The sequence below is a fragment of the Podarcis raffonei genome, chromosome 6 (assembly GCF_027172205.1).
Source record: "Podarcis raffonei isolate rPodRaf1 chromosome 6, rPodRaf1.pri, whole genome shotgun sequence".
Lineage (NCBI taxonomy): Eukaryota > Metazoa > Chordata > Lepidosauria > Squamata > Lacertidae > Podarcis > Podarcis raffonei.
This window is the reverse complement of record NC_070607.1, coordinates 18,273,256-18,290,896: the sequence shown is the minus strand read 5'-3', so window position 1 is coordinate 18,290,896 and position 17,641 is coordinate 18,273,256. Positions and strand designations below refer to the sequence as shown.

The 17,641-nt window shown below is 43.1% G+C and overlaps 2 protein-coding genes across 2 annotated transcripts; both read left to right on the top strand.

The window, feature by feature from the left end:
* The first annotated feature begins 307 nt into the window (after positions 1-307).
* LOC128415363 (coagulation factor XIII B chain-like) lies at positions 308-11,168 on the top strand. Its single transcript, XM_053391468.1, has 5 exons — positions 308-529; positions 2,396-2,572; positions 6,437-6,625; positions 7,788-7,964; positions 10,307-11,168. The coding sequence occupies exons 1-5, from the start codon at positions 469-471 to the stop codon at positions 10,498-10,500; spliced, it is 798 nt and encodes a 265-aa protein (XP_053247443.1). The 5' UTR covers positions 308-468; the 3' UTR covers positions 10,501-11,168.
* Positions 11,169-14,146: 2,978 nt separating this feature from the next.
* Positions 14,147-17,380, top strand: LOC128415103 (complement factor H-related protein 3-like). The gene is made up of 4 exons (XM_053390969.1): positions 14,147-14,254; positions 16,229-16,399; positions 17,034-17,107; positions 17,357-17,380. Exons 1-4 carry the CDS (start codon positions 14,191-14,193, stop codon positions 17,378-17,380), a joined length of 333 nt encoding a protein of 110 aa, XP_053246944.1. The 5' UTR covers positions 14,147-14,190.
* Positions 17,381-17,641: the final 261 nt, after the last annotated feature.

The window sequence follows — 17,641 nt, the reverse complement described above, 5'->3', positions numbered from 1 at the left end:
GTGTGTGTACCTTTAGATTGAAGGAGGGACTGTAGTTCATGCTTTGCCCCCCCTAAGGCCCCAAATTCAATCCCTGGAGTTTCAATTAAACAGATCAGGTAATGGATGATCTCCCTGCCCGAGAGCTGAAGCCAGTCAGACAATACTGACCCAGATGAGCAAAAAATCTGATCTGGAACAACAAGACAGCTTCTCATGTTCCCGGTTTAGCTTTGCTTCTTTTGCTGCCCAGATTGCAACACGAAACCTACAGAGCCTTTCAACAGCAAATGCTTTTTTTAACGATTTCCTCCACCTCCCACTATTTCCCCCAGTCACCAAAGAAGGCATATCTCAGTGTTGTGGCAAACCATTAACTACAACAGGGGGAGTTGATCTCAGGCCTTGGACTCTTGTTTATCCTCCTCTGAGCATTTCGGAGCTAGACTGCACGTGGCAGATCAAATGAAAATTGCCTGACATCCTGAGATGAACCGGCTGAGGTGCATAGTTCTGTTGCTTCTGTGGACAGGCTGTACTTCCCAAAATGGTAAGTTGTTCAGATAAAGAGGCAGTTTTAACCAGGGGGAAGGGAGGTGGCTGTTCTGCTTGGTATCAAAAGGATTAACTGGTGAAGAATGGAAGAGGGTGGGCTGGTGATCCTCAGGGCTGGTCCAAGACATTTTGTTGCCTGAAGCAATGGGCAGTATGGTGCTTCCTTTCCATTCCATGTACAAAAGCCGACTGGTCACCTGATCAGATAGAGGGAGGGTGCCCAAGCAAGGCCATGTTGTCACCGGAGGGGAATGGGGATGGAGGAACAAGCAGGGGCTGCCGTCGCCTCTGGCACCTGCTGCATGAGACAGTTGTCTTAATACCTAACGGCAGAGCTAACCAAAAGTGGTAAATATGAAGGGGAGCAGGTGGTGCTCTGGTCTAAGCTACTGAGCCTCTTGGGCTTGCTGATCAGAAGGTTGGCAGTTCAAATCCTGGGTGAGCTCCCGTTGCTCTGTCCCAGCTTTTGCCAACAAAGTAGATAAATAGGTACCACTGCAGCGGGAAGGTAAACGGCATTTCCATGTGTTTTGCTTTCCGTCACAGTGTTCCGTTGTGCCCGAAGCGGTTTAGTCATGCTGGCCACGACTAAATATGGATGATAAATATGGCCATGATAGATACGGATTTTCCCTTTGTATTGACTTGAATTAAATGGTGGTGTCAGCGGGACCTGGGAGAAGAGTTGGTGGAAGAAGATTGGAAGAAATTTAAAGAATACCTGCGGAAATACTGTAAAATTAATGAATGTTAAAATGATGTTGGATTGAAAATAAGTGGCATTGGTAATAAGATTAATAAGAATATGTAAATACGGATTGATAAATGGATGAAAATATATTGTTATAATAGGTTAAGATCTAAAGTTAAAATTAAGGAAAGAGGGTAAGGATTTGCTGAATCGATTATATAAATGGGAATACAAAAAAGGGAGGTGTGAGGAAGTCAAGAAAATAAGCAAATGAGTTTATAGATATTGAAAACTGGATTTGTTTTTAAACGTTTTTTCTTAGCTATTTTGTTTTTTGTTTTTTGTATGTATTTTCTATATATTTTTCTTTTTGATAATACCTGTATTTCTCCTTTTATTTTTTTATTTTCTATGTTCTCTTGTTATCTTTGTAACTCTTTGTTCTTATTTTTTATATTTTGTGAACTTATGTCTTTCTTTAAAAAAAAAAAGGTTAATAAATATCTTATAAAAAATAAATAAATAAATGGTGGTGTCAGTATAGGAACATCATCCTCAAAAACCCCATAACCTCCATCTTCATCCTTCTATGCTATGTTGCTCAAGAAGCAGTAGCTTAGGGCTGAAACAAGAAGACACCAGAGCATCATGCCCTCCTGCATTTATTTAAACAACTATCTGACTTTTAGAAGACATCTGAGGGCAGCCCTGTTTAGGGAAGTTTTTAATGTTTGGTGTTTTATTGTATTTTTAATATTTTGTTGGAAGCAGCCCAGAGTGGCTAGGGAAACCCATCCCGATGAGTGGGGTATAAATACACCATCATCATCATCAGTCTTCAGTAAAGGAGATTCACAGCCTCTTTTACACAACTGGCAAGGAAAAAGAACAGCTTTACAAGGAGAGTAATACAAAGAATACTAGATAACCAGGATTGCCAACAAAATCCGTTGACAAAACCTCTGTAAAAACTGCCATGCTTATCAAATGGCAATAATCCCGGAAACGGAATTAAATATGATATATAAATTATTGTCAAATCTCTTCTTCAGATTGTTGTTGTTGTTTAGTCATTTAGTCGTGTCCGACTCTTCGTGACCCCATGGACCAGAGCGCGCCAGGCACTTCTGTCTTCCTTCTTCAGATTATTAATGCTAAATATCATTCCAGTGTGTGAAAAACCACCTGAAGTTGACTTTGGGGAGACGGTAAGAGGTGAGAGAACTAAATTTCGGGAATTTGAGAATGCAAGAGTACAGTACACGTGTAGCCCGGGATACGTATTGGAGGGGCCCAAGTGGACAACATGCGATGGACAAAAGTGGACAACACCACCAAAATGTTTGGGTAAGAGATCATATTCTGTTAGCTTGTTTATTAGGATAATTTCTAAGGGATGACTCCCACAAGTCTGCTGTGTAATGAGCCAGAGTTGCCAACTGTTCTCAAAAGTGCTCTCTTCATCTGGCATTCTGGTGTAGAGGAAGATTTTAAAAAGGATAAAAAGAAGAAGGGTGCCAACTTGAATAAAATATTTTGGGTGGGGGCAGGTAAGCCCTGCCCCGCATAATCGATCACAATTCACGGCACCCCCCCCCCATTTGAATGGAAATGCCCCCTCAGAGTTGGCTCCTATGAAAAGGGGAGAAAAGCAGTCAAAATAAACCATTAAATGTTGTAAAAAAAACCAGAAGCATTTCTGTTAGGGATTGTAGAAAAAGACCTGCCAAGGAAAATAAAGAACTTATTTATGTATGCGACAATGGCGGCAAGAGTCTTAATAGCACAAGGATGGAAGAATGAGGAAATCCCGGCAAAAGAACAGTGGCAAGGGAAATTGATGGATTATGTGGAACTGGAGAAATTGACATACAAACTGCAAGACAAGGACAACTGGCTTTAAAGAAGAATGGGAACTTTTTACAAATTACTGGAAAAGAAAACCAAAATGAACTGGACTCCTTGGCAGGTTTTGAATAAACACACACAAATTTATTATTATTAACATAATAGATAGATAATTTAAGGATCTTAAAACAATTTTATAATATGCAGAAAATAATATGTGTTGAAAAATCAGAGAGAGGAGCTAAGGGAAATCTTGGGGGGAGGGAGGGAGGGTTTTTCTTAGGGTGGGGGGAAGGGAAAAAATGGGGGGGGGATGAAGATGATATGTTTCTGATAATTTGTTATGTTGAAATTCTTAATAATAATAATAATAATAATAATAAATTTTATTTATATCCCGCCCTCCCCAGCCGAAGCCGGGCTCAGGGCGGCTAACAACAATCAAATAATCAAACAATCAAATAAACCAACATTCTAAAAATATTTCATTATAAAAATTAATTAAAATCAAGTTAATGGCAACCATTAAACAAAGCTCTGTGCAGGTTGCCAGAGGAGGGAGTCAGGCTGCGCCCTGACCAAAGGCCTGGTGGAACAACTCTGTCTTGCAGGCCCTGCGGAAAGATGTCAAGTCCCGCAGGGCCCTAGTCTCTTCTGACAGAGCGTTCCACCAGATTGGAGCCGCAGCCGAGAAGGCCCTGGCTCTAGTTGAGGCCAGCCTAACCTCTCTGAGGCCTGGGACCTTCAGGATGTTTTTATTTGCAGACCGTAGGTTTCTTTGTGGGGCATACCAGGAGAGGCGGTCCCGTAGGTACGAGGGTCCTAGGCCGTATAGGGCTTTAAAGGTTAAAACCAGCACCTTAAACCTGATCCTGTACTCCACCGGGAGCCAGTGCAGCTGATATAGCACCGGATGAATGTGGTCTCGCAGCGAAGACCCCATAAGGAGTCTCGCCGCGGCATTCTGCACCCGCTGGAGTTTCTGGGTCAGTCTCAAGGGCAGCCCCACGTAGAGCGAGTTACAATAATCCAGTCTGGAGGTGACCGTCGCATGGATCACAGTGGCTAGGTCAGGGCGAGAGAGATAAGGGGCCAACTGCTTAGCTTGGCGGAGATGAAAAAATGCCGCCTTTGTTATAGCTGTAATCTGCGCCTCCATAGAGAGGGAGGTATCGAAGATTACACCCAAACTCTTAACGGACGGTGCTGGCACTAACTGCACCCCCGCAAGAGATGGGAGTTGCCCCCTCAATCCCATATCGTCCCGTCCCAGCCAGAGGACCTCTGTCTTCGAAGGATTTAACTTCAACCGGCTCCCACGTAACCATCCAGCCACAGCCTCCAGGCATCTGGTCAGTGTGTCTGGGGCCGAGTCAGGATGGCCATCCATCAACAGATAGAGTTGGGTGTCATCGGCATACTGATGGCAACCCAGCCCAAAACTCCGAACAAGCTGGGCGAGGGGGCGCATAAAGATGTTAAAAAGCATCGGGGAGAGAATCGCACCCTGAGGCACTCCACACACCAAGGAGTGGCGCGATGACAATTCCCCCCCAAGCGCCACCCTCTGTCCCCGACCAGAGAGAAACGAGCGCAGCCATTGGAGGACTGTGCCCTGGATCCCCACGTCGGCAAGGCGGTGGTCTAGGAGTTCGTGATCGACCATGTCGAAGGCTGCTGACAGGTCTAAAAGAATCAGCAGCCCTGACCCGCCTCGATCCAGCTGCCTGCGGAGATCATCTGTTAGGGCGACCAGAGCCGTCTCGGTCCCATGACCAGCGCGGAAGCCGGACTGGAATGGATCGAGAGCCGATGTTTCATCCAGAAACCTACCAAGCTGTTCAGCAACCGCTCTCTCAATCACCTTACCCAGGAATGGGAGATTCGAAACCGGGCGGTAATTGGACAGATCTAAGGGATCTAATGATGTTCTCTTTAAGAGCGGACGCACCACTGCCTCCTTCAGTTCCCCTGGGAATATCCCGGTGCCAAGGGACAAATTGATGATATCCCCCAGGGGGGCCCGCACCTCATCTGGACACGCTCTAATCAGCCATGACGGGCACGGGTCAAGAGGACAGGTGGTGGGCTTTCCAGCTTGGAGGAGTCTGTCCACATCGGCTGGAGATATCCGGTCAAAGTGGTCCAATACTGGACCCGAGGACAGTCGAGGGGCCTCCAGTTCATTTATTGTGTCCAAATTGGCAGGAAGGTCATGGCGGAGCAACAGGACCTTCTCCGCAAAAAAGCTCGCAAATGCCTCACAGCTGTGTGTCAGATTGTTATTTAAATTTGGCTGTCCTTCAAGGGACGTTAGAGACCTAATTATACTATACTATACTAAAAACTATTAAAAAAATAACCATAAAATAAAATTTAAAAACGTATCTAAAATGCTTGCTGAAATTAAAAGGACTTTGCTAGGTGCCAGCAGTACAACAGTGAAGGGACATGGCTGATGTCAGCTGGGAGAAAGTTCCATATGACAGAGTAATGAGAATTGCCCCCCCCAAAAGAATTCTGGGAATTATAGGGATAGAACTACCTAAATTGCATAGAAATTTATTCATGTACGCGATTAGAGCGGCAGGAATGTTACTTGCCCAAAAATGGAAAGAAGAAGTCCCAGCAAAGGAAGAATGGATACAAAAACTTATGGAATATGCAGAAATGGCGAAACTTACTGGAAGAATAAGAAATCAAGATAACAAACTTTTTATAAAAGAATGGAAATGGTCTATTGAATATTTACAGATCAGTTGTAAAGAGATAAAAACACTGGCAGGGTTATTGCAATAACCTGCAGCTATATAAGAGTATATATATAAAGAAGATAAATAAAAGAGTAAGTTAAGTGAATTTGGATATGCGGGCACAATGAAGCCTTTAATGTCCTATTCGTTTTCTCCATTGACATGATGAAAGCTGGACCATCTGTACAATCCTAGGTTGAGTTTAGGCTACCCTAACTACAGTAAATGGGACGCGGGTGGCGCTGTGGGTTAAATCACAGAGTTTAGGACTTGCCGATCAGAAGGTCGGCGGTTCGAATCCCCACAACGGGGTGAGCTCCCGTTGCTCAGTCCCAGCTCCTGCCAACCTAGCAGTTCGAAAGCACATCAGAGTGCAAGTAGATAAATAGGTACCGCTCCAGCGGGAAGGTAAACGGCGTTTCCGTGCGCTGCTCTGGTTCGCCAGAAGCGGCTTAGTTATGCTGGACACATGATCCGGAAGCTGTCTGCGGACAAACACCGGCTCCCTAGGCCAGTAAAGCGAGAGTCGGTCACGACTGGACCTAATGGTCAGGGGCCCCTTTACCTTTACAACAGTAAAAACACCTGCCCTTTTTTCGTCTTCTTTTAGCACCCTGCAGTATCACAAAAGAGCAGCTGGATGCCAAACACCTGCTTCTGTTTGGTGGCCGAAGGCGTTCCCATGTGATTCAACACAACGGGACACTGGAATTCCTGTGCCGGGAACGATATATCCTCCGGCCTCCTTCAGTCATGAAGTGTAACGATGGACACATGGATCTCCCATCATGCATCTCAGGTTAATGAGCTTTCAACATTTGATAATTCCTCTTGGATTATTGAAATACTCAAGGTTATCCCAATTTTACATTTGAAAGCCAGTTTGTCCAATTGCTCCTACAGATTCTGTCCCTCCTCCTCCTCCTCCTCCTTAAAATAATCATAAATAAATAAGAATAAACATATGCACCCCACCACTGAGACCATTCCATTGTAACTATCCAGCCTCCCAGAATTTCAACACCTCTTGCGGTGGTTTGACCCTTTATTGTTTTAACAGTAGAAATTCTACAAACGCCCTCCATATCTCCCCAAAATCATTTCTCCTGCATATTCCCTGTCTTACCTTAATGGCACATGTTAATTTATCATTAATCACTATATTCCATACCTTTTTATGTCATGCTTCCATTTTATACTCTGCTTGCCCCTTCCACTTTCTAGCTATAATAATTCGTGCAGCTGTCAATAAATTTGTGAGCATCATAGCCTGTGAACCTTCCACCTCATCGTTAATTGATAATAATGCTACCTCTGGACTTTCAGTCAGCTTTAACCCAGTGATTTCTGTTATCTCCTTAAATACCCTTTGCCAAAAAAGAATATTGTACATATTTACACCCCCACCACATGTGAACATAATTCCCTGTTTCCTGGCATCCCCTCCAGCATAACACTGAATATCCCTTGTTTATTTGATTTAATCTGACTGGTGTTAAATATCACCTCCAAAATAATTTATAATAATTTTCTTTTATTCTTATAGACAGCATTTTCAACATACGTTTCTCCCATAATTCTCCCCAGCTGTGACTATCTATCTGCCCTGTTGTCTCCTTACCCCACACCTCTTTTAATTTTCTGTCCTTTCTTAAAAGTGGTTCATGAGCCCACAGTACACCTCGTACGTCTGCAAGGTCTTCTGCTGTGGGATGGATTAGGATGATGGGTGGGTAAATAATAGCAATACACAAGGGGAGCAAAACAAAGTAACCAGGAACGTGCACAAAACCTATTGTTGAGGGCTCTGTAAAAAACAAAACCATAAACTGTCATGCTTATTGAATTGTAATAAAGACGGAATCCTGGAAATGAAATGAAATTTCATAATAATAATAATAATAATAATAATAATAATAATAATAATAATAATGGAATCTTGGCACTAAATATCATTCCAGTTTGTGGAGAACCACCTGAAGTGGACTTTGCAGAGACTGTAAGAAGTGTGAGAACCCAGTTTCAGGAATTTGAGAGCATAAGGGCATTTTACAAGTGCAACCCCGGTTATGTGATGGAAGGATCTGGATGGATGATATGCAATGGACAAAACTGGACAGAACCACTGAAGTGTCTGGGTAAGGGACATGTTCTGTATGCTGACAGGAAGTCAGAAAGAATGAAATCTAGGATAAATTCTGAGGGCTGTTTCACAAATCTGAGACTCTGAGCAGGAAACCTCACAGTGCAATCCTCAAGGGACTTTGCCTTGGATATGTTGCTACAAGGCTCTTAGCAAACACTTTATTAAAATTTTATTTTTACAGTTCAAGCTGCAAAGCCATTTTTGCCCTGTGAAAAAAGAGAACATTTCTTTTGATCCCAAACTGATACTCACTGGTTCTTGCTAACCTCCCCCAAATAATTAAGAGTACAGTGCCACGATGGTGGATAAAATATTTTAAAATATTATACCTCTGTATATACAGCTGTATGTACAACTGATAGTGTGCAATGTGCAATGAGTGAGACATGCAGGTTTGGCTATGCAACCCAGATACACTGTCTGCCCAGAATTACTTAGAATTCCAACAGGAGGAAGATAATAAAATCTAATTTTGTGAGAATTAAGACTTTGGACACTCTCAAAATATATTTTATGTACTTATTTAGTTTTGCACTCTAGCTTTATTCTGTATTGATTTTTTAAGGATGCTTGTTCATTTTTATTTTTGTAATCTTTCATTTTTAACCACCCAGAGAACATTGTTAAGTGGGCAGTGTAAAAAAAACACCTAAATAATTAAATACATAAAGAGAGGGGGATTCCCGGTTAGTCAAAGAGCACATGGGATGGTTAAGGAGCATACGGATTTTCTCTGCTCTTCTGTCACCCTAACCAAGGATTCGGAATAAGTTGTGTTGTTACCCCAAATACTATCAACATCTATTGTTGTTTAGTCGTCTTAGTCATGTTTGACTCTCCGTGACCCCATGAACCAGAGCATGCCTTGGAAACTCTCACTTTCTTCTCAAAGCTTCTCCTTTTTTATGTCCATGGAGTTTTCTTGGCAAAATACTGGAGTGGTTTGCCAGTTCCTTCTCCAGGTGGATCACATTTAGTCTAAATTCTCGGCTATGACCTGTCCATCTTGGGTGGCCCTGCACGGCATAGCTCATAGCTTCTCTGAGTTATTTAAGCCCCTTTGCCACGACAAGGCAGTGATCCATGAAGGGGATCAACATCTATAGCAACAGCTAAAAATTATGGAGTCCAGTTTGTCTAGGTAAATTGCAGCCTGTTTTCCTCTGGCCATCCTTCTTGTGAAGGGGAGTAAATAAATGAAGAAGGAATCACAGATGCTACCATATTGGTCTGAATAGAGGCCACACTCCCCACTCCCCAAACCTGACGTGTATAAAACCTGAAGCTGTGATTTAACAGGTGCAGGCTATCAGTGGGGTCTTGCATTTGGACGAGTGTGGTACTTTAAAAAGGTAAAGGACCCCTGACAGTTAAGTCCAGTCGTGACTGACTCTGGGGTTGTGGCGCCCATCTCGCTTTACTGGCCGAGGGAGCAGGCGTACAGCTTCCGGGACATATGGCCAGCATGACTAAGCCGCTTCTGGTGAAACCAGAGCAGTGCACGGAAACATCGTTTACCTTCACACCAGAGTGGTACCTATTTATCTGCTTGCACTTTGACGTGCTTTTGAACTGCTAGGTTGGCAGGAGCAGGGACCGAGCAACGGGAGCTAGGCTCTAGGCTCTGTGGTTTAGACGACAGTGCCACCCACCACTCTCACTAAACAAACTACTACGAGGCTCTGCTAATGAAATAAAACTAACAGATTCTTTTTCTTTGTGGTAATTTTTCTTTGGTTTTACATATTTAAGTTTACAATCATAACAGCACACGTCCAAAATTACAAGATTCTCCCAAATCTCTGGATTTCCGAACTTCCCCTCAACGGGTTCTATTATTAAACCTTTCCTACTGCATCTTTTTTTTAACAAACCAATTTTTTAATAATAATAATAAGAAGAGTTTGGATCTGATATCCCACTTTATCACTACCCTAAGGAGTCTCAAAGCGGCTAACATTCTCCTTTCCCTTCCTCCCCCACAACAAACACTCTGTGAGGTGAGTGGGGCTGAGAGACTTCAGAGAAGTCTGACCAGCCCAAGGTTACCCAGCAGCTGCATGTGGAGGAGCGGAGACGCGAACCCGGTTCCCCAGATTGCAAGACTACTGCTCTTAACCACTACACCACACTGGCTCTCCATTGTATATAACTCCATTGTATCCATAGTTCTTGCTACAATACAAGTGTTATTGCAATCCTGCTAATGTTTTCAGCTGCTTATAGTGGTTTTTAAGATACATTATAAAATTTCCCCACTCCTTATTGAAGTTTTGGTCTTCCAGGAAGACCAGGAAGACTAACTGCTTTTTTTTTTTTTTTTACCCTTTGCAGCACCCTGCGGGATCACAAAAAAACAGCTGGATTCCAAGCAACTGCTTCTGTCTGGAGGTCGGAGACATTCACATTTGGTTCAACACAATCGTACATTGGAATTTCTGTGCAGGAAAGGGTATATCATCTCAGCTCCTTTAATCAGGAAGTGTCTCGATGGGCACATGGATCTTCCATCATGTATCTCAGGATAATGATGAGCTCTTGACTCTCGGTGATCCCTCCTGAATTATCTAAAATACTTTAGGAGTTTGCTTGCTGTCTCACTCTGATATATGAAGACGACTTCTTCCAAATCCTCATCAAGGCTCTACCCTTCTTAAAAGCGATTCCCCGATTCACAGACTAGCTCAGATAGCCGGGTGGGGGCACTTGCCAAGGGCACATGACCTCACAGGTGCCAGAGTCAGACCAATGTTGCCTCCTGTCTATGCAATGCATGGTGTTCCTTCCAGGTCTCTTAACTGCTCTACGATGCCCCTGACTCCCCATGGGAGCTGGATCAGTCCCACTGAATTGGCGCTTCATGTCAGAAACTGCTCCTTTTCGTTGGGGATAATTCAGACTGAAATTCCCAGGTGTCAGAAAAGGTCATTTATGTACGCCAGTACTGTGGCCCGTGTTTTGTTAGCCCCCAAATGGAAAACAAGTGTGGTCACAACCAAAGAAGAATGGCAACTTAAGTTGACAGAAAGTGTGCAGCTTGCAGACTTAACATATAGAATAAGAGAACAAGAAGAACATATGTTTAGAGAAGATTGGAAAATGTTTTTTGAATATATGGGAAATAACTGTGTACAGCTGAATACGCTGGCAGCATCAAGATAAATTCAACAGTGTAAATAAGTTCTGGTGAATGGAATACTGAATGGTATAGGGTTTTTTTTTGTAAAATATGCAAGGATTTATGATATGTAAAATGAACCATGGAAAGAGAAAAAGAGAAGTCTTCTGCTTGGAAGGAAGCACTTTGATCCTCAGCTGGGAGTGGGAGGCTTTGCACTTTGTTGGAAATTGCATAAGTAGTAAGTGTCAAGCAAGTAAACACATGACACCACAAAGCCCTTTTTGCACAATAAACCGAGAACTTATAGAAGAGGTTAATTTGAAGTGGGTGGGGGAGAAAGCAAAGCATGCTGACTAATTATTCTCCCCCCCGTAAGCTATTGTGCTTGCCTGTTACTGTTGATTTTTGCACTTTCCTTTTTTAAAAACAACAACACACAATTTTTATTGGTTTTTAAATAAATACGAATACAATAACCACTAAACACTTATTCAGCAGTGCAACTGATGGTGTTGGTTTCATCCACTGTCTCTTAGACTTACACTTACACATTCAAACATAATACTTAATGCAACCTCTCCGCTGAGAATATTGAGCAGTTGGTATAAGAAGTTCTTGATTTTGGTCATTATCATAGTTAAAGACAGGGGTTCACGTTCCTTGGAAGGTATCTCTATTTGTAATGCCTTTGTCTGTTATGAAGCTCAGACAGTGCTGTATCCCATATATTATTTTCCCCTATGTTCAAGGGTATTTCTGCCTTGTTCTTCCATTGCCAAGCTATCACTAATCCTGCTGCAGTCAGTAAGAAGCCTACTAGTTTGCTGTGGTGCAGGGTGGAGCCTAAGTCTATGTCCAAAGTTAGTAAGGCAAAGGCAGGATTTGGAGAAAAGGGTTGGCCAGTAGCTGAGGATATAATGAAGAATTACTCTATTTCAAAAATTTTTAACATGAGGGTCTTCCCATCAAACATGAATAAAGTAACCAAGCTTTCCTCAGCCCTTCCAACATAAAAAGGAAGGGATTATTTTTTGCCAGCCTAACTGGTGTTCAATGCCATTGGATGTTGAGCAAGGTCTCCTGTAAGTAAACCAAGGTGGTTTTAAGTGGGAGAGTGGTCCAGATACCATCCCATTTGTGATCTTTAGTTGGGTGGCCTAAATCTGATTCCCATGCAATTTGAAGTCTTTGCCTCTCAAAAGTAAAATAAGCTTGGTAGCAAAGCAATGAGTCCTTTGCTTTGTTTTGTTTTCTTGCTTCTCCCAGTCTGGCTGTAGCTGCTTGTTTCTCTGACCGATGGGGTAAAGGAACAGCAAATATTAGAGGGAATGGAAATGAAAGAGGTATATGGAGGAAGAGAGCTGGGAGGGGGAAACCCCAAAAGAAAAAGAAAAAAGCCCCTTGTCTAGGAGGAGTTGGAGCTGAGAAGGAAGTGAAAAAAGAAAGCAGGAGGTGGAAGAGAAAGGAGATCTCACAATACTTTTTCTGCTAATCTCAGAAAGAGGATGTGTAATTTGCTGACTAAAAGCAGCACCATCCAAAGCATAATATTTATTCTACCACTCGAATCCTTGCACTGTGAAGGTACACCCTCTTTCCTTTCTGATAGAGTATTTCCAAAGAAAGTCCACATCAGGAATTTGAATGAAATGAGAATGACACTTATATGATGACATAATATTGTTGTAAGGAGGTGTCTGGGTTAAAATAGCAAAAAGCAGCAGGCAGCAGGGAGTGCTGTACTGTGGTGAAAGTAAAAAAATTCATCGGGGGCAGTTGGGTGGGGGCTCAGGAATACGCATAGCTGTCAACTTACAGATTTGAAAATAAGGGACCAGCAGCCTCGGAAATAAGGGATCAGCAGCCAAAATAAGGGATTTTCAGAGCACAGGTATGTCCGACTTCTGAGCCCCACCGAGCCAAAGGCAGAAAGCCCAGCCAGCAGCCAAACAAAGCCTCAAGCAGTGGTTCCCACAGCGCAGCAACCCGGCAAAGGGGATGCAGCAAGGAAACCACCATCACCTCTCCGCTGGGAAGCGCTGAGCAAAGGCGAGTCCCCAGGCAATGTGGCCAATTTGATCGGCACAAGGCATACAAGCTCCACCCCCCCAGTCGTTCTTAGACTCCTTATTGGGTGAGCAACGCAGGCAAGCAACACAGTTGGAGCCTCCCTCCTCCCTGGCTGGCAGGGAGGGAGGGAGAGGAGCTGCTTCCTTTGAAACCCGGGAAATATAAGGGACATCATCAATAAGGGACAGCAGTGGGACACGGTGCTGGGATAAGGGAGTTTCCCGCCAAATAAGGGACGGTTGACAGCTATGGGAATACGAATGCACCAAACTGTGACCCACAGGCTTGCTTGACATCAGACTTCCTCTCAGTTGGCTCCGCAGAAGGGGCAGGTTCCTCACAGACAGGAGGAGGTGGAGCCATAGGCAGCCCTGTGGCAGGGGGCATTCAGTGAGGTGGGTCCGCTGCTATAGAGACTTCTTTTTGCAACCTGCTCAGCCCCTCCCTGGTATCCTGCTCTTTATCTCCCAGGCTCCTGAATCCCTCAATGGGATTGGACACTTCTTGGAGTTATGGCAGTGATCCCACCGAAATGCTTGGAGCCTCCCCAGGACCCTCCAGCTCCAACTCTCTAAACATTTCTTCTCAGGATACTCCATGACACTCCTGTGGGATCCATGACAGGTAGAGGAAAACAGGGGAAACTGTGGATAATGTCTCACCCCAAATTGGCTTTAGTGCTCGTGCTGCTTCTCTGCAACTGGTGGAGCTGAGCTAGCTCTGCCTAGTAGTGCACATTGCTGTTAGAGGACAGCTAAAAGGGCTTTCTCAGAAGTTTGCAACTTGGTAAGAAAGGTTTGTTGCTGTTCTGCCTAGCTGCCATCACCACACCAAGTGCTGTGCCAATGCAAATCTTTCGCAAGTACTCCTTGTTGGTTTCAAAGTTCATGTTCACCATTCCAGTAATCCTTCCTCCTCTCACGGCACAGAGCCATGAACCACCAGTGATTTTTTTTGCAAGGACAGTCATTAGAAAAATTAGTTGTAGAAAGTGAGTATCCTGTGGTCCAGAGCAACAAGCAACGCTATGGAAAGCTGGCTGTTCTCCGTTCTTCCATTTCTTCTGTGGACATGCTGTACTTCTCAAAATGGTGAGCCCACACTTTTTAATGTATGAAAAGCTCAACAGTATACTTAGCAGTAATGATTTTATTAATATATCAACTTGTAAATGCCCTCGCATCAAATGTCCAAGGAATAAACAACTATCTGACATTTAGAAGACATCTGAAGGCAGCCCTGTTTAGGGAAGTTTTTAATGTGTGACATTTTAATGTATTTTTAATCTTTGTTGGAAGCCGCCCAGAGTGGCTGGGGAAACCCAGCCAGATGGACAGGGTACAAATAATAAATGATGATGATGATGATGATTATATTGTAAATGGTAGAGCATTTCAGCCTTATAAATGCTTATACTTGAAGATTACCAATATAGACGGTTTATCTATGTTTGTAGCACCAAGCTTTTCCCAGAGTCTGTCCCTTGGTATTAGATCAAAAGCCGATTTAAAATCCACAAAAGCTGCATATAAAGACCCCCCTTTTCTAGAATATTTGTCTGCCAGGTGTTGAAGGATAAGGGCCTGGTCTATAGTTGAACGCTTTGCTCTAAAACCAGCTTGAGCTTATGATAAAATATGCTCTCTTTCCATCCGCTCCACTAATTTATCACATAAATGAGCAGCGTACAGTTTGCTAATAATACTTAATAGACTGATTGGTCGGTAGTTAGCTGGCTCAGTTCTGTTTCCTTTCTTGAATATTGGAATGATGATGTCTAGACCCCAGTCCTCGGGGTCACGTGTTTGCCCATGTGGCTCATTGGAAGTGGAAACAAGTCTGCATGTATTACTGCACTGTAGTTACTACGAGGATCTACGCCTGACCCTTATTGCCCCAGTTCTACAAAAGCTCAAAAATGAACCAGAACTCCAACGTATGAGAGCCTTGGTAGAAGATAAGGTTCCTGAAATTACGATTAATGTTGCCAAATTCTGTGTAGCCGCTATTAGGCGCAGGAAACAAGAGCTTTCCAATGCCAATATGCAGGCGAAGGCAAATACTTAATTTTATTTATGCTGTCTAATTTTAAATTGCTGTTAGGGCCTAATCTGTACTGAAATTGTCCTTTGTTTTTTCCGGTGTTATGCTTTGCTGACTAGCTGTACGAGTTAATCTGGTCTGCGACCGTTTAATAAAATTTGATTGAATGTAGACGGTTATTTTGAAAAATATTGGATTTAAGATGCATTTATTTAACACATTTTTAATGTGTCTTTCAGAGTTCCAACTTTCAAAATGTGTTTTACCACTTATCGTTAGTTCAAAAACTATAAGGCTATAACAGATAAATATTTAAAAAAACATCTAAACGTTAACATAACATTAAAATGATAGCATCAGCTTACTTTTTAAAAAAAAATAATGGGAAATATTTGACTTGTGTTTGGTTTCAAAGTACAGCTTTATTTATTTACTGTCAGGCTTCAGGGAATTGGTGTCCTCCCCCGTGGCTGTAGATAAGCAGAAGAAAGGAAAAGGATTCTTTTTACTAGTTAGAAACTTTAGTAATCACAGCAAGAGAACTAAGAACCCATCTCTTAGTAATAGCGGTGCTCCCAATTAAATAGCCCACCGCCTTCTGTCCCTATGAACCTATGTCACTTCTACGTCTCGTAATCTCAGCTTGTACCCTCTGTGCTTTCTGTTCTGTGACTTTCTGAGCCCTTCTAGCTTTGGGGAGGGCGGTGGAGGAATGCTGTCTAGAGACTGTGAATCTGTTAACCCTCTCCCTTCCAGTGTTTCTTCTTCTAGGTGTTCACCATCCAGTATATCCCAGCTTCTGCCTTCTGAACTATGCCCCTCTGCAAACCACTGTTCCCAATCTATACTGTGCTCCTGCTCCTGGGAAAATTCAGGATCTGGATCAGGAGTGGGGGGCGGGGGGCAGGAGGAGGCTCCCACCATTTCTCCTCAGTGCAATCCTCCACAGCATGGTCCCTGATATTTACTGTGCTTTCAGGAAAATGTGAGAATGTTGATATTGATGGTAAATATAATTGCAGTTTGTCTAGAACCACCTGACATTGATTTTGGGGAAATGATAAGTGATGAGAAGGCCAGGTACCTGGAGGGTGACAGAACACAATACAAGTGCAACCCTGGATATGTCTTGGAAGGCACTGAATGGATAACGTGTCGTGGGCAAAAGTGGACACCTGCACCCAGGTGCTTGGGTAAGGAGGCATCTTGACTTTCAATATTGCAAACTCTAAATCAAAATGTGGGGTGTCCAACATAGCCTCTGGAAACTCATATGCATGCAAAGTTGAATCTGAATTCACATCCTACCTCCAGCATGTAATCAAGGTGTCACTTTGGGCCAGTTTGCATCTTGGAGCTCTTGCTCCTTTTCTCAAGACTGTGATGGGGGAAAAAAGAAAAGAAGGGTCACAATCAAATGACATACAGGCCTGTAATCCTATACCCCATCCCAAGGATTAAGCCCATTGCACTGAATGGGAGTTACTTCTGAAGTGCATCTATAGGGTGGTGCTATTAAATACATCCCCATACATTTCAGTGGGTGGCAAGTTAGAGACTATTTTTACTTCCATGTTGACCTTAATGGGTTTTTTCAGGACTTAAATGGAAGTTGACAGAAACCACAATGAATGACTGAGTGGGTGCAGCAAAAGAGTTTGTCCCTATTGTGTTTCCTCATGTGTTTATATCCTCCTGTTTTGAACACGTAAAGACAGCTACAGATATGAGGTAACCTTGCAGCACAAAGAGGGCAAATGGAATAGGACACACAGAGAAATGCGTCCCAATGATGATCCCCGCCTCCCCTCCCTTTCTTTCTTTTAGCACCTTGTGGTATCACAAAACAACAGCTAGATGCAAAAGACCTGCTCCTGTCTGGGAAGCGAAGACGGTCCCAGGTTACAGACTCTGCTAACCCGGAAGTAGTACCTTGGGTTAAGAACTTTACCTCAGGATGAGAACAGAAATTGCACAGCGGCACTGGTAGGCCCCATTAGCTAAAGTGGTACCTCCGGTTAAGAACAGTTTCAGGTTAAGAACAGACCTCCGGAACAAATTAAGTTCGTAACCCGAGGTACCACTGTATCCCAAGAGATAGAGAAATACTCTAGCTCAACATGCCTGATTTGAACAAAGGGATTTCAAAGTCCTTCATTTTTGACCTTTGGTAACTGTACTAAGTCACTGTTCCTATCACTTTATTATTTACTAGAAATGGGGAAAAACTGTAGTCACACACCCACTATTGAGAATGGAGACGTTATCACCTTATCACAGAAGCAATATGCATCTGGCTCTTCAGTAGAATTCAAATGCCAAAAATATTATGCCATGGAAGGAGAAAACAGAACTTTTTGTAACAATGGGAACTGGACAAAAGTGCCCATTTGTCTAGGTAAGAACTTTTCCCCTCTGTTTTGATAGAAATTCCA

Coding starts and splice junctions, on each gene's coding strand:
- LOC128415363 (XM_053391468.1), top strand. CDS start 469: ATGAACCGGCTGAGGTGCATAGTTCTGTTGCTTCTGTGGACAGGCTGT. Junction 6,626..7,787: donor TCTCCCATCATGCATCTCAG/GTTAATGAGCTT, acceptor ATATCATTCCAG/TTTGTGGAGAACCACCTGAA. Junction 7,965..10,306: donor AGAACCACTGAAGTGTCTGG/GTAAGGGACATG, acceptor TACCCTTTGCAG/CACCCTGCGGGATCACAAAA.
- LOC128415103 (XM_053390969.1), top strand. CDS start 14,191: ATGGAAAGCTGGCTGTTCTCCGTTCTTCCATTTCTTCTGTGGACATGC. Junction 14,255..16,228: donor ATGCTGTACTTCTCAAAATG/GTGAGCCCACAC, acceptor ATATAATTGCAG/TTTGTCTAGAACCACCTGAC. Junction 17,108..17,356: donor GGAAGCGAAGACGGTCCCAG/GTTACAGACTCT, acceptor GGGATTTCAAAG/TCCTTCATTTTTGACCTTTG.